Source organism: Strongylocentrotus purpuratus, unplaced genomic scaffold (genome assembly GCF_000002235.5).
Source record: "Strongylocentrotus purpuratus isolate Spur 01 unplaced genomic scaffold, Spur_5.0 spur5_scaffold_18, whole genome shotgun sequence".
NCBI classification, from domain to species: Eukaryota; Metazoa; Echinodermata; class Echinoidea; order Camarodonta; family Strongylocentrotidae; genus Strongylocentrotus; species Strongylocentrotus purpuratus.
This window is the reverse complement of record NW_022145603.1, coordinates 9,979,098-9,995,965: the sequence shown is the minus strand read 5'-3', so window position 1 is coordinate 9,995,965 and position 16,868 is coordinate 9,979,098. Positions and strand designations below refer to the sequence as shown.

The window sequence follows — 16,868 nt, the reverse complement described above, 5'->3', positions numbered from 1 at the left end:
TCTGTCTCCCTTTCTCTCTCCTGTGCTCCATTTCTTCCCTTTACGTTTTTTTGTTAACCCTCTGATGTCTCTGCTATAGGAATTTGTTCTCCTATTTTTTCTTATCACCTCTCTGTCTCTCACACATTTTCCTATCTCTTTCTTGCCTAAATCCCTATTTTATAAAGACTTTATGCTCTTGTTGACCAATCGCCTTAGGCACTTTCTAACACTCTTTTCCTGACTCACACGTCTTAATTCATCTTAATTCGCAGACTTGCAGACGACTATGAGTCTATAATGATGATGCTGACTCCATTATCGAATTATAGTTTGATTTAATAGTCATGAATTCTCTTTTCATTTCATTATAAAAGCTTTTTACCTCCATATTTATTCATATGTGTTGTTGTTCTTTCGAAATAATCTAGTCATACGTCATTTTCATACTCATATTTCAATATATGCGTCATCTTTAGCAACTTTTCACGCCTTCCATTTCATAATTTTCATCATTTGCACCAAATCTCTCTGAATTAGTCATGTTCCGTGTGTCATCTCATTATAGCTACAACAAAATTAAATTAAACATTACCCATGTCTTTACTATTAACATCTCATATTTTCAAAAGTGTTTCATTGTTGTAGGCTCATTCTTTTTTTTCTTTTTTTTGAAACCGTTTTGTATTATCGTCATTCTTTATATTTTCGCCATTACTTTGTTTATTATCGTAATGAGTATAACAGTATTTTCATCCGCCAGTGTATTGTTACTGTGTTGCATATGTTTATTTCTCAATCACAGTTCACGCTTATGACGTCATCGCTTTGTCATCACCTTTCTTTATTCCTGTATACTTCTTTTGTTTTGTTTTGTTTTCTTCTTGGGGGGGGGGGGTATTATTTGGGGCTTTATCATTTCAATCATCCATCTTCAAATGTCATTCTCATCATTTCCTACGTGTTGTATTCCGTTTCCTATTCTTGTTATTTTCTATTATATCTATTGTATTTTTTATGAATATTGTGTTAGAAAATGATTTGTACTACTGAATGAAAGAATAATGAAGTAGAATCTGGAAATCGAAATTTTTACAACTTTCATAATAAAATCTTCCATTTTCTGTATGCACATTATGTAGAGTGCACTGTTTCTTTAGTTCATGTGACTTTCTTATTATTCATAGTAGCAAACTTTCTCATAGTTGGAAACATTCATTAAGAGAAAGGAAAAAAGAAGAATAGAGAAAAGAGAGGAGAAAGGAAATAAGAATAAGGATAGGGAAGAACGAAGATTCCATAAAAATGGTCTCAGGAGTGGGATTAGAACCCACGCATTTCTTTCTCGGATTTATGTTCAACTATTTCCTTTTATCCTCCCCGATCCCTTAGAAAGCACAATAGCTCCCGGTATGTTGAGTACCACATTGGATATCACTACCAATGAGGCGACCACGCCCCAGCCCCTCCCAAAGGTTCTTGAACGCCCCATGGACCAGACGGTGTTTGAAGGCGAGACTGTCACTCTGAACTGCTTTGCATCGGGGGCGCTGGAGTATACGTGGAGGAGGATAGCTGGTCCGATGCCTGAACATAAGTAAGATTTGATTTGATTTTATATTATATGGGGGGGGGGGGGTTCACAAATATCCTAAGTCTAACTTAACTCTAAGTTGGACTTTGGACTTTAAAGTTATGGAGAGCCATTTTTGGCCTTAAAATAAATATATTCAATAGAGAAAATTGAAGTATTTTTGATTTTTTTTTTTTATAAGTTGCACATCAAGAACATGAAATCTCCTTGATTACAGAAATATGAATGATTTGAATCAACATGTTATGCCTCTTAAAATAACTGTTACAAAATATTTTCAAAGATGCTAACGGCTTTCCATATTTGTTAAGTCCAACTTAGAGATAAGTTCAACTTATAATCTTTTTGAAACACCTCCCTGATGTGATTTGATTATATTTTATTGTATAAATGTATAAATTAAACAAAGTATTACACTGGAAGTCACGTAACATGTGCGATGCTGGAAATCTAATAATCTGATTTAATTTGAATCATATGATTTGCTTTTGCTTCAATTTGTTTCCATTTGTTTTTTTTTTTTTTAATTCTTTATTTCGTTCCTTCCTTTTCATTTATTGTCGTCCTCAGAATTTTCTTTAATCTATTAAAATCGATTTTGAGGCAGTTTGACCTAATTGCAAGTATCAAATCAAAGGCCATGAATGTTATTAGGTCTTACTCTTTATCAACGTTTATACAAAAAAGATTATTCAATTATATCATTATGATCATACTTCCCGGAAAGATCGACTTACATAATTGAAACTTGCTTTTGCCATAAGAAGTCAAATTTTCTCGCTAAACATTAAGAAAATGTTTATCCGTATACTGCAAAATCACATTGTAACCCAATACATAAAGATGAGACGGCAACCGATAAACTTTGGCTATTTCCAGTACAATTATTAGGATGTGGCATAATGTTTCAAAACAAGAAATTGTGAAAATATGCTTTCAATTATCTTGAAACATGTCTGATATTTATTTCTGGTAATTCGAGGAAGATGTGTAGGAGGCGCATGATTCCCAACCGAAAGGTGATAGCGGATAGAGATCATTTAATGTAATACCTCGGAAGTAAAATAAAAACTGAATCAAAATAATGTGCAACATGATCTTAAACATGTTAAAGAGAATATTGAGTTCTGGTAAAGATACACAAATTTGGGATTCCTCATTCTCTTTATGTCATTGTATAAGAATACCATGGTGGAAATTTCCCCTTAAAGGAGTGATCTTGGAATGGCCCGATATTCAAAACATTTAATGTAGGCCTAATACCTCGGAAAATCAAATAAGAACGGAATTAATCACAATATGTGCAACGTGACCTAAAACATGTTAAAGAGAATATTGAGTTCTGGAAAGATGAACAATAATTTGTGAACTTTCGTCATTCTCTTGAAGTCATTCTGGAAGAATATCAGGGTGGAAATGACCCCTAAAAGGAATGTTCTTTAAATGGACTCATATTCAAAACATGACCGGAAACAGCTTAGAGGTTTCGACCAAACTTTCAAACCACATGTGTGTACAGGTCCATACACCCGTTTCTGTGTGGATATCCTCAATAAGATTGAGCCAGATTCTTTCCATATTGATCATTCCAAAACCTGAAAGTATTATTTGTGTTTGTGTACAACACAATAGACCGGTTTACTAACATATTCAAATTTCATGCATACTTTTAAACAAAGTATGTTCTTGACAATGTATATCTTGCCCGAGGCTTGCCCAAGGCATGCCCGACATATCAGCAAGTAAAATATCCAGTTAAGACTGGATTCCAAGTATTGTAGTTCATTCATTACTAACAGGTTAATGGAATAACTTGTCACTAGGTCCCAAAGGAAAACAACACCCATAATTGTTGGCATGTAAAGTTAGTAAACTGGTCAATAATTTAACCCCGATTGTCCCAGACAATTTCTTTCACAATTCAATAGGAAGACCGGTACTCAACTTTATCTTTAACGTTCCAAGAACACGATTCAAATTATGAAATCAACTTTATAACGAGTTTTGTCATCTGAATTAAGATTGACAATCGAGACGTTTCTTTGAACGACTTGACGGAAATTAGATGAAATCGGAGAAGGGATTATATTTCTCTCTCTTCCTTTTTGTGAATATCAAAGGTAAAAATCTTGTACCAGGAACGCCTCGAGAGGCATATTAGTCATTCCTGAAAAGTTGAGTGATTTGCTTTTAATGGGGGAAAGAAGTCCTATTTGAAATGCACTGTCCGGAGAAGTAATGAGAATTTTTGACATTGTATTTTTTCCATGTGTCATGGTTAATATAGTGAGACTGATTGTTTGCCGGAGGGGGATATTGATGAGACATGTATCTTTGCCTCTCTATCTTGTCATCTGTATCTCCCTCTCTCTCTCTCTCTCTCTCTCTCTCTCTCTCTCTCTCTCTCTCGCGGGCTTTTGGGGCTCTCTCCCTCTCTCTATCTCTCTTCACACTTTGCTATAGTTTCTTTCCTTTTTTCCCAATCCACCTCCTCCCTCTTTCTTTCTCTCTGTGACTTTTCTACCTTGCTCGCCATACTGCAATCTCGTCCTATACCCCTCTCTTCCCCCTTTTTTCCTCTCACATCTCTCTCTCTCTCTCTCTCTCTCTCTCTCTATCTCTCTCCCTCTCCCTCTCCCTCTCTCTGACTTTCCGGTTTGTTTGTCAGTTACCCTATTTCTCTATTTCGTATTCTAGGAGCATTCTTCTTTCAATCTTACCCCTTTATTCTCTCCGGTCCATTTTCCTCACTTTTCTGTCATAATTCTCTCCCTCCCTATTTAAGTATTCTATGAAGGTCAACGTCAGTTCACAATTATAGAACTATAGTTTACTGAATATAGATACTATAATGGAGGGGTAGACTTTCATGGCTTGTCTTTGTTCTTGTGATAATCACGTCCGAGTAGTCCACATGGGAATTTTACCTGGAAAATATAGCTTGAGGCTTGAGGGGAGTAAGGGGTTTGTACAATTATGACTTGATCAAAAATTGTTTCGACTGACGAAACTCTTGTGCTCGAATCAAAAACATATTCTTCACCGAGCACGAATGTTCTAACTTCGTCCACTTCATGAGGGGGCATACTTCCCTCTCCCCCATTTCCAGATCCCGCACGCTTTCGAGTTATCTGTCTAGAGTTCAAAGACCCATGATTAAATGTAGATTATGGAATAACAATTTGTCAGTATGTCGGTTTGAAAGTTTAGGGTGAAACCAATCTGTCCATGGCCTATTTATTGTAATGGATGACTAGTGCTCTCCTGAAGAGGTTATATTCGTGACAGACAACTATGCCGGCTGATATTGGAGTTGTAGTCGATGTAACAGACATTGATCTTCAGGTTCAGGTTCATTACAAGAAAACATATTAGATAGTCCCGGTTACAGATGTTTTGTGGTTGGATGTTTATTTGTAGTATTGGCTCGTTTGTTTCTTGTTCTGATTATTTACACAATAATAAACTTAAGACACTTTTTCGAACAAATATCGGGAAGTCTGGAACTTGACTCAAAACATGGGTGATTGAATATTTGAAACAGTGCTTTTAATTTTGGTTCTCTCTCTTTTTTGTATCTGTCGTCTACATGTTTATAAATTAATGTTTAGTGCAAAAAACGAATAAATACTTTATTTGTCCTCTCTCTCTCTCTCTCTCTCTCTCTCACTCTCTTTCTCCCTTCCTTTTTTTTTATAATCATTTTCTGTTATCTCTCTTCTTATACACTGTCTCTAACTTCAATTCTCTTTTCATCTTGATTTACCTGTGTATAAACATATAGTTCTCACTTTTCATCACGTTTTCTCTTCACGTCATCAGGATTCTCGCCGAAGAATACAGCAGAGAGGGCGCTATTCTGATAATTGCTGACATGATGCCCGAGGATGCTGGGTTATACATGTGCATCGCCGAGAACCAGGCAGGCGTGGAGGAGAGTGTTGCCTCCATTACAGTTTTAGGTATAAAACGAATATAAACGCAAGAAAAACAAAACAAAAACATCAAGAACAACATAAGTAAGCAAGAAACAAAACTATATTTGTGTGTACAAACACGTGGATGGTGTACGTCCAGATGCTGGTGATGATGAAAGGTGTTCATTATAAGGTGGTTGTGGTTTTGTTGTGGTGGATATGATGATGGTAATGTCGATGATGGTGGAGATGATGATGGCGATGATGAAGATGATGAAGAAGAAAGAGATGATGGTAATAACAATGATGGAGATGATGGTGGTAATGATGATGGTGATGATGATCATGGTAATAAGGATGATGATGATGATGATGATGATGATGATGATGGTGGTGATGATGGTGATGATGATGGTGATGATGATGATGGTGATAAGGATGAGGATGATGATGATGATGATGATGATGGTGATGGTGATGATGATGGTGATGATGATCATGGTAATAAGGATGATGATGATGATGATGATGATGATGATGGTGATGATGATGGTGGTGATGGTGATGATGATGATGATGATGATGATGTTCATCATGATCATGATGAGGATTATGAGGATGGGGTTGAAGGAGGTTCTGATGTTGCTGTAAGTGATGGTGGTGATGATGAGGATTGGGCTGGTGGTGAGATTGTAGTGACAGTATTGATGATTGAGATATGATATGATATCGATGGAGATATGTAGCTATACATACGTCATATAAACCCAAGTAATGCAATTGCTACTTATTTATCACCTGAGAGCCGTTCTCATCTCTGTTGGCATTCCCCCTTGTTTTCCTATTTTGTAGTTCCTTTTGTAGTTACAATTTGTTAATTGAATTACTCATTATTCCTAAGAACCATTTAAAGGTCCATAATTGTCAGGCATTGATTTTAAGTGGACCCCTCTGTTTCCAAAATGTATTCCTAAATTGTTGTAATTGTTCATAATTGTAATGTTTTTTCTGAAAGCAGAAATAAATTGGTTTGGAATTGAAATATATTCCTCCTTCTTTGCCAACCAGTACCACCTAGGATCGTCAAGTTTCCCGATAGTGCGTTGATCATCCAGGGGGAGACCCTGGAACTGAAATGTGAATTCACGGGGGTTCCCCCTCCCAAGGTTTACTGGGAGAGGGAGGATGGCCAATTCGTTTCACAAAGGTGAGATTTCTATTCAAATGTATTCAAATATATTCAATTCATTCAATTTATTCAAATTTCTTGTGTAGTAAAAAGCCTCGTATTTCTTATCTGGTCACAGGTATTGGAATTATGATCGATATTTCAATTTATGTACTTCAAAATGTCAATGTAGTACAAAGCATATTTAGAAACGTTTTTCATTTTATATGAAATCCAGCCAATGGTTGCAGTAAATAAATGAATGATTGAATGATCAGCAAAAAAGGCATATTCTGTAAATATCACATTCTTTGAGTCAAATTACTTACATCTATTATATCATGTGCTACGAAGATGTATATCAAAAAGTCTTTCCTTTTTTATCAATTTTGAAATTCGTACTTATTCTAGATTATGTCATTAAAACATTGCTTTCGAATTTGTATTGAAATTTATTGATTACTTTAAAACCTATTTGCACTAGTTTGGCATGGAAGGATTAGACCTCCCTTGGTGGTCACTAGCAGGTGATTATCTCATCAAATCAGCTCTCAATTAACATAAGAAAAGGGGAATCATGGGGGACTAACGGGTACCGCTTAGGCATTGTTGGCTACATAGAGGGCGCAAGTAGCTCCAAGTAGTGCACTACTTACAGCTACTTGCGCCCTCTATAAAACAAACAATGCCTAATCGGTGACCATTGGTACCCCATGATCCTATTTTTCTTATGTAATAGAGAGCTGAGTTGATGAGATAACCACCTATCATGTGAGCTTGCTGGGTGGTCTAATCCCTCCTGTACACTAGTACAGATGGGCTTTAAGAGATTTGACAAAATAAGTTTCATTGCATTTACCCTGAGACATCATGTTTAATATTTCACCAGGGTGAACGGTACGGAGTCGACCGTCATCATAAGCAACATCAATGACATCCAGACTGGTATGAGGTTCACCTGTGTAGGACGGAACGAAGCCGGGCTCGACAAGCGATTCATTGACGTCGAAGTGAAAGGTTAGTGCAAAAGGGGCGTTAAGGGTAAAAGAGGAGACAGTATGCGTGAATGCGATGTAAAGGGCGTTTGTCTTTAAAGACCGTCAATACTACTGGGCCAGAAGGGATTATACCACAAATCAAGGTCACTGACGGGTGGCTATCTCATTAACTCAACTCTCAACTAACATAAGAAAAAGAGGATCATGGGGGACCAACATGCACCGATTGGGGAAGTTTTCTATATAGAGGAAGCAAGAAGCTACAAGTAGGACAGTAGGGCTTTAAATGTTGTATGTTCAGATCTAGAAGGGCATTCATTCTGCATTAAATTATGAGTAAATGTCTTTCTGGCTCTATACAAACGATATGGTATATAAATGTCAATGGTATGAGGTTCACCTGCGTAGGACCTCGACAAGCGATTCATTGACGTCAAAGTGAAAGTGAGTGCAAAAAGGGCGTTAAGGAGTGAGAGGGGAGAGAAAGTATGTGTGAATGTGATGTTGAGGGCGTTTGTCTTTACACATCGTCTGTTCAGACCTTGAAGGGCATTCATTATGTGCAGAATGATATAAGGTAATGAATTTCTGGTTCCATACAGACAATATGGTATTTTGATTTAACTGGTATGGGGGTTATCTGTGAAGGAAGGGATGAAGCTGGGCTCGAAAAGGATTCATGTTTTTAGATATCGAACTACAATATTGAGATCCTAAGCACTTTAACGCAGTAGACTGCCAGGGAAACGTTGATATAATAATTATTTAGAGCGTGATTGATGCTTTTTGTTAAAGGCATCTTCAATGCAATCTTCTTAATTTAATATTTCCACAGCGCTTAGAGACTTAATTGTAATTTGCGCTATATAAAAACTGAGTATTATTATTATTATTATTATTTCACATTTCTTTCCGTTCTCCCATATAGTGCCGCCATATTTCACCGCATTTGCTCGCAACCGAACGCTGAATGAGGGAGAGACAGCAGACTTCTTATGCCAGGCAGAGGGGACAAGACCCTTGACGATAACGTGGTACAAGAATGGTGAACCGGTAAATATTGCCACTAAAGGGGTCCTAAAACCATTCATTTTATGATGTTATCAAGTCATTATATCTTGATTAATGTACTATTACCTGCGGTATGAAAGCCTTAATCCTAAATCTCTTTGGAAGCACGATTAGGCATGTCATGTGATATGCCCTATACAAGAAGTGTATTAGTGTATTTCAATTCAAGAAAATACATTAAAAATGCGAAGGTAATTACTTAAAATACATCTAGATAGCTCTTTGAAGGAAAAATATAAATATTTACAGTAGGCCTACAGTATAATATAGAACAATTTTTTGTTTAAACGGTATAATGGGAACTAGGATGGCCATACAAAACAATTGGGGTTTTGAGGCGGCCGCCCGAACAAAGCATAAATGTCGTGTATTGCAGTACATGTTCGACATAATTTTTAATTCACAATAATAATTGGTTTAAATATAACTTTATCATGAATATCATAACATAAGGAAACAAAGACAAACAAACACACACAAACAAACATATAAGCAAAAACCTAATTCTTCCTTGATTGACATCATCTAGCTTGTAGCGGATGGTGTTCGAACCATCTTCTTCGACAACGGAACCAGCTTCCATATCACTTCGACCACGCCCAGCGACTCTGGACGATACACCTGCTCGGCATCCAATACCGTCGGGCAGATCGTGGACGATGTCTACTTCCAAGTCATCGGTAAGTCCGATAAAAAAATTAATACAAATATAATTAAACTAAATAAAAAATATAGCCACAACAAAAAGGATTAATCAATCTTTCCGAAAAAGAGGGAGAAAAGCTTACTCCCATTGATATAAAACATATTGGAGATCCTTGCTAAATTGAATATTGAATAGAGTGTAATAGAAAACAGATTTATGAACTAATTTTTCAGAATAAAAAAAAAATAACGACTTTTATATTATAATGATATATTTCAAAACATATGACAAATTTAAAAGAAAATATATTTCAAGTTTAAACCAAAATCAGATGGGAATATATGAATCTTGAAAGAAATTGGCAACCAGGTGTGTGATAATGGAAATACAATTCAAACTTTAGTTTCATCCTAACCCTTCCTTATTCTTAAATACGGAACTCTTACAGATAGAAAATTTTAAAAATAGCCAAATTAATTTATCGGTTCATGAGAACGCCGACGAAATATGAAATATACAATTTTGGTTACTTTTGATTTTCCAAACTATTTTTTAAAATCTTTTCAGCTTCGGCAGCTTTACCACGAATCACCGAAAGCCCGTCCAATGCAACCATCTACATTGGACAATCCATACGTTTCCATTGCCAAGCATCTGGCGACCCTGTTCCCACAGTAAGCTGGTTGGTGGACGGTTTTACTATCGGTGTCCCTCCTCTTGATCGAGACATGCGGTATTCGTTCAATGGCACCGATCTCGTCATTGATCACGTCAATGTGCGCGATGCCGGGAAGTATACGTGTTTGGTCACCTCGCCGCATGGCATGGAGCGAGTCAGTGCACAGCTGCGTATTAGAGGTGAGATTAAAGGAGGGGTAATGGTGGTGGAGGTGGAGTTGGAGGTGGAGCTGGTGGTGGTGGTGGTGGTGGTGGTGGTGGTGGTGGTGGTGGTGGTGGTGGTGGTGGTGGTAGTGGTGGTGGTGGTGGTGGTGATGGTGAGTAGGTTGAGGAGGAGGAAGGAATAATGGGGATGATGATTATAATTACGATTGTGATGGTAATCAATAATAGTCGAGATGACGAAGAAGATGATAACAGGAATGATAGTGATAATGATGATGATAATGGTGATGGTGAGGGGGTCGAGGAGCAAGAATGGTGATGGTTATTAGAATTATGTTTGCTGATGGTAACACAAAATAACCAAGATGACGAAGAAGATGATAACAGTAAAGATAGTGATGATGATGGTGATGAAGGGGAGGATGAGGAGGAATGGTGATGTTGATTATAATTACGATGGGTGATATAAATCAAGAATAGTCGAGATGACGAGGAAGATAATTACAGTAATGATAGTGATGATGGTGATGATGATGGTGAGGGGGTTTGGGAGGAGGAATGGTGATGATGATTATAATTACGATGGTGATGGTAAATCAAGAATAGTCGAGATGACGAAGAAGTCAATAACCGTAATGATAGTGATGATGATAATGGCGACATTGATGATGATGATGACAATGAATACAAAATAGTAATGATGATGAAAGTGTTGACAATTTTTTACCGTGATTACGATGATGGTGATTATTGAAGCTTAAGACAATAGTCAAAGATGATCGTAATTACAATAATGGTGATGATGACTAGAATGATGATTAAATGGGGATGATAAACACCGACCATATTACATCTGCTCAAATGCCAGCTCCTCCATTAGAAGGACTTTGTTCATGCTCTTACCATCTTTTCCCTCTCTCCTTGTCTTTTCCTCATCCCTTCTTCTCATCCTTTCTCCTCCAACTCAGAACCCAAACTCGAAATGGAAACTGCCATCAGCGACACCAACGTCATCATCGGCGACGATCTCGTGCTTACTTGCGAGGCGAGCGGCGAGCCCGAACCCAGTCTGACCTGGTACCGCAACGGTCTCCCAATCAATGAAACCCTTCAGAGATTCTCCCTCGAAGAGAACTCCCTGATCATCCCCATCCTCACCTCCAAGATGGGCGGTTCCTACAAGTGTATCTATGACAACGGGGTGCTGACGGCGTCATCTTCGGCGATGGTAGAGATCCTTGGTAGGTTGACGTTACATCGCGTTGCGTTATTTCATGTTACATTATGTTATGTTACATCAGCGACTGCGCTAATTTTTGAGTTACGCGTTACACAATATTATTGTATGTTATCTTAAGTCTTCTCATGATTCATCATGTCAATAACATTAAATTGTGTTCATTGTGCTATGTTCCGTCAAGCTGTCCCACCACCCGTCATTTTTCTTATCATTTCAGGGTGCTTGCTTTTATGATCAAAGTAAAAGAAAATAATGCTACAAACGTGTTGTTTTATGTGTATTTTTATATTTTCGCTTAATTTTTTTTTACTGCTCTTTCACTAATGCATGTACTTCAATTGCACATGAGATGTGAATTGGCGCAGAACAGCGTCAGGGTGGTATTTGACGCACAATACAAAGAGTGATCGTGAAATTAACAGTGCAAATATTGTGGTGATTTAATTCTGTGTGGGTTGGGTGCATTCACAGAGCTGCTTATTGGGGTAGTAATTCCAATCCAAATGACGTCATATGTGCAACCAGCTTTGTCAAATCGAAATGAGAAATTAAATGAGCAATCTTGCATGTAATAAAGCAACCACAGCAGCACATCACTGAACCAAAATGTTTTTCTCAGAAGGTAATTTAAGCAGTGACCTAGCTTCATGGGCACCAGGAGAAAGGAAATGTGGACTGTTCTTTTTTAAACCGCATCATTTTTTTGTCTGTCATGTAGAAGCGGACATTTCCATATTCTTTTTTAAGTTCTCTGCCAATACTAAACTTAAAACTTTGATTTTCATTAGTTTTTGTCACTACATGTTGAGGCAAAATCGGTGTTTTCGGGTAAAATTAACCTTCATTCGCTCATTCTTCACAGCAGAGCCTACTGCTATCACTCCTGCATCATCAATGCCGCCCCCTATGTCAAACTCAACGACAGCCACGCCGCAGCCATCGGGCACGAGTAAGCATGAGAAAATAGCATGTAATTGCAATCCCGCCTTAAAACAAAGTCAAAACAAAATCATTTTGCTCATATTTCTTTTCCTTCTGCATTGCAAGTTCGGGAGATGAAAAGTATGACTGATTTTTGGTGCCGTTGCAATTGTATTTGAAATTGTAATTTGTATATGGAAAATGGGACCAAAACGATGGAGAAGAAGAGAGAAGAAGAAGAAGAAGAAGAAGAAGAAGAAGAAGAAGACAAAGAGAAGACAAGGAGAAGAAGAAGGAGGAAAGAAGACGTAGGGGAGGACGGAAGTTTTTTTTTTTTTAAAGTAATCAATTATAATTTGAGGAAAAAAAGTTTGTGTCAATAAATTCTAAAATAAATCAGTGAAAATAAGCTTCTGTGTGAAAGAAGACAATGTTTATTGTGGATGGACTGCTCCACGATAGCATAATTAAACAAGCATGCTAGTCTGATCGTGATTCTTCAGATTCAGAAATACGTGATTCATAATTAAATTATTCTAATATATGATAAACCAATGCAATATTTTCCTTAATTTGCATGAATCTATTGTAGATGATATGTCGGATACTGATTTGTCAGAACTTGGAACCGCTCCCTCATCTCTAATGGAACTCAAACTACGTCGCTATGACGTCACAGACACAGGTATACCAGACCTGTTTCGGGGATGGGCCGACGTCCAGGGACAGGGCGCCGCCAACGATTATTGCAGGTAAGCAAATCAAATGGATATTTGTGAACAGTATATACAAACAATTTTTGCAAGACAAATCTTCCCAAGTTTTCTAAAAGTGCACATAAAGTTCATATTTCAGTACAGCTGTTATATTTTAAGGATGATAATTGGCTTTCTCGTGTACAGTTGATTGAATAGCATTGAGTCTGTTTGATCATAATCATAAATCAATAATTCAACTTTCTATATATTTACAATTATCCAGCAAGGTATAAAAAGAGATAACTGAGAGAAGTGTATTATTTTCCACTTGATAATTATTTTGCTGCCTCCAGACTTTCAAATGAATCACTGTGTTAAATCATGCCCTTCACTCATGCCGCAACACGCAGTCAAATATTGCCTCCGATTATGTCATTGAATTAATAACAATGACTTTGTAGTGCTTGATGTTTATCTGAGAAAGAAATAAACATTGTTTTTTTAAAGCACCACTGCACTACTTACAGCTACTTGCGCCATCTTTATAGCAAACAATGTCTATTCGGCGACAGTTGGTCCCCCATGATCCCCTTTTTTAATGTTAATTGAGAGCTGATTTGATGAGATAAACACCTGTCAGTGACCCTGCAGGGAGGTCTAATCCCTCCTGAATAAACTAATGTAGAAGGGTTTTAAATATTGATCTAATATTGGAATCTTATGTGCATTCAGAGTGATTGAGCCAGTGGAGGGACAGTACCAGCTCTCCTGTGTCCTCGCCGGGAGTGAAGGGGAGGTGAACTACACGACGAATCTAGGCTTCGAGATTGGTGAGAGAAATACCTGGTATATGAAGGATGAGGACGGCGATGGAAGAGACGATTACTGCAGGTAAATACTCCCTTGAATACACTTTGTCTAGATCTAGTCCAAGTTCTTGGTTTAGGTCATGTTTAAGAAACGTGTTACTAAAATCAAATCATAAATTTCCATGTATGAAGGATGAAGATCGTGATTGCAGGTTGGTTCTCTCTTGAATATACTTTGACATTCAAGTTCATATTCAAGTTCAAGTTATACTTCAAGTTCAATTTCAAGCTCATTTCAAGAACATTTTAAAAAGACATGGTTCAGAATTAGCATATTTTATTGAAAGGATGAAGTATAAACATAAAAGAGATGATTACTGCAGGGAGATTCTTCCTTGAATACAATTTATGTAGAGGTGTCGTGGTCGAGTGGATACATCGCCAGACTGTCGATCACAAGGTCCGCGGTTCGAATCCTGCCGCGGCACTAATGTCCTTTGGCAAGACATTGATCTCCATTTGCCACACGGCACCCAGGTGAAGTAAATGGGGACCGATAGGAAGGAACTCCTTGAATGCTGTGAGCACCGAAATCGGTAGCCTAGCAGAGCCGGGGTAATATTGGAGCGCTTTGAGCACCCTGCAGGGTGGATTTGTGCGCTATATAAATATCCAATATTATTATTATTATTATCCCTCAAGATAAGCTGAAATCATGTTAATAGTTGGTGCTAAAATACAATTTAGAATTAAAGTTCTAATCATCCGTGTATGAAGGACGAAGATTAAGATTGCAGGTACAGATACTCCATTGAATGCACTTCCTAATTTTCAAGTTTATGATCTAGTTTAAAATCTAGTTTAAGGTCAAGTTTAAGAGCAATCGTGCTTCAAAATTAATGGCCTAGCATCAGTATACGAAGAATTTAACTGGATATGGCAGGTAGGTTATAGTTCATGACACAGGCTTATGTTTACGCCCATTGATTTACCTTGAAATGATATTAAACCGTATGTGCTCTAAACTGTGTCGTAACGAGCGTGTCATTTTCATTTATTGTGTTAAATAAGTACATAGAATGATACAATGATTTAAACCTTGTTATTCTCCAGATACATTCGTCATTTAAACCTTGTCATTCCCCATATGAATTTATCATTTGAACCATGTCATTCCCAAGATGCATTCATCATCTAAACCCTGTCATTCCCCAGATGCATTTATCATTTGAACCATGTCATTCCCATGATGCATTCATCATCTAAACCGTGTCATTCCCCAGATGCATTCATCATTTAAACCTTGCCATTGCTTAGATGCATTCATCATTTAAACGTTGTCATTTTCCAGATGCATTCATCATTTAAACCCTGTCATTCCCCAGATGCATTCATCATTTGAACCATGACATTCCCAAGATGCATTCATCATCTAAACCCTGTCATTTCCCAGATGCCTTCATCATTTAAACCTTGCCATCGCTCAGATGCATTCATCATCTAAACCCTGTCATTCCCCAGATGCATTCATCATTTCAACCTTGTCATTCCCCAGATGCATTCATCATTTGAACCATGTCATTCCCCAGATGCATTCATCATTTGAACCATGTCATTCCCAAGATGCATTCATCATTTAAACCTTGCCATTGCTCAGATGCATTCATCATTTAAACCTTGCCATTGCTCAGATGCATTCATCATCTAAATCCTGTCATTCCCCAGATGCATTCATCATTTAAACCTTGTCATTTTCCAGATGCATTCATCATTTAAACGTTGTCATTCCCCAGATGCATTCATCATTTAAACGTTGTCATTTTCCAGATGCATGCGAGAAGCTGGCCAAGGAAGATGGGTCTACTGCACCAAGGCGGGGGCAAACGGTTTCTATGGCAACCCTGATGCGGAGGACTTTGAGACGAACGAGGTATCGTTCCGCGCCCCCGGACCGGGTGAGGAGCTGAAGAAATGCAGAAAGAGGAGAGTGGACCCTTTCTTCGGATTGCCAGAGACACTGGAATAAAAGGGCGTTGCCTCTCTTCAATTCTGATTAAAAGACTTTAAATTTAAAGAAGGATGTGAGCAACTGTTCGTGGTAGCAGAAGATGTTTTTTGTCAGAACTCAGATGAGAAGCTGAGGTGTCTTTGAACTGAATATAAACGCTGGAGCAATGGACGCTGTGCCTCATTTCGGATAGCTGAAATTTTTTGTAACAATAATGAGATGTGAGCGTCTAATACCAGGATGTTACATCGTTTCCTTCTCCACATTTTTTTCATTCATCTTATTTATTCACTTTGGGGGAAGCTGACGACAGAAATATCCGTCTGTTAGAACGAAGTCAAGTGTCAGTGATGATGATATGCCATACCCGGCTCTCTTACATTGGTCAGTTGTGATATATAAGAGTATTTTTTAAAATGGAAACTCCAGGGGAATACCCATCTGTACTAAGCACTTTTCCTCTTCCTGATCCACGACCCCCGACCCCCCCCCCCCCAAAAAAAAAATCAATTTAATATTCCTTTAGTTGCGGTTTCACTACCCCCCCCCCCCCCCCCCCCCCCCGCCCTCCCCCCTCTGTTTAACCCTTTATGGGCGTTGGTAGACTAATGGAGCAAACAGTGAACTGCCGCTGTCGACTTTTGTCACTTATGCAGTGTATATACTCCAATCAATGTGGCAGGCTCGGGTTTCAATCTGCAGCGGGTAAAATAGTTAATACTTTGTGAATATGCCATTAAGAATGCGGCGTGGGGGTATATGACTATCTTCTTTTCAGTTGTCCCTAAAGAATCCCAATGGACTTCTTTCCAACCTGCGTTATGAATTAATAAAAGATATTGTGCTAAGCCTCAGAAACAACCCTGCAGCTTTTAGACGTGACTTTGTTCTGTTATCAATATTAATTAAACCAGTGAAGGTATTATGAGAGTCGTATTTAACATGTTTCTATATCAGCATTATAATTGTAAAATAC

The 16,868-nt window shown here is 37.9% G+C and overlaps 1 protein-coding gene across 1 annotated transcript in view; it reads left to right on the top strand.

The window, feature by feature from the left end:
- Positions 1-16,371, top strand: part of LOC100888763 (hemicentin-2) — a 71,916-nt gene extending 55,545 nt beyond the window's left edge. Inside the window, exons 4-15 of the mRNA XM_030989517.1 lie at positions 1,372-1,576; positions 5,396-5,535; positions 6,559-6,697; positions 7,548-7,675; positions 8,585-8,709; positions 9,257-9,407; positions 9,941-10,231; positions 11,185-11,457; positions 12,322-12,405; positions 12,970-13,129; positions 13,808-13,966; positions 15,712-16,371. Of these exons, the coding sequence (XP_030845377.1) occupies positions 1,372-1,576; positions 5,396-5,535; positions 6,559-6,697; positions 7,548-7,675; positions 8,585-8,709; positions 9,257-9,407; positions 9,941-10,231; positions 11,185-11,457; positions 12,322-12,405; positions 12,970-13,129; positions 13,808-13,966; positions 15,712-15,910 (2,054 nt within the window). The 3' untranslated portion in view covers positions 15,911-16,371. The remainder of the gene's footprint in view (positions 1-1,371; positions 1,577-5,395; positions 5,536-6,558; positions 6,698-7,547; positions 7,676-8,584; positions 8,710-9,256; positions 9,408-9,940; positions 10,232-11,184; positions 11,458-12,321; positions 12,406-12,969; positions 13,130-13,807; positions 13,967-15,711) is intronic.
- Positions 16,372-16,868: the final 497 nt, after the last annotated feature.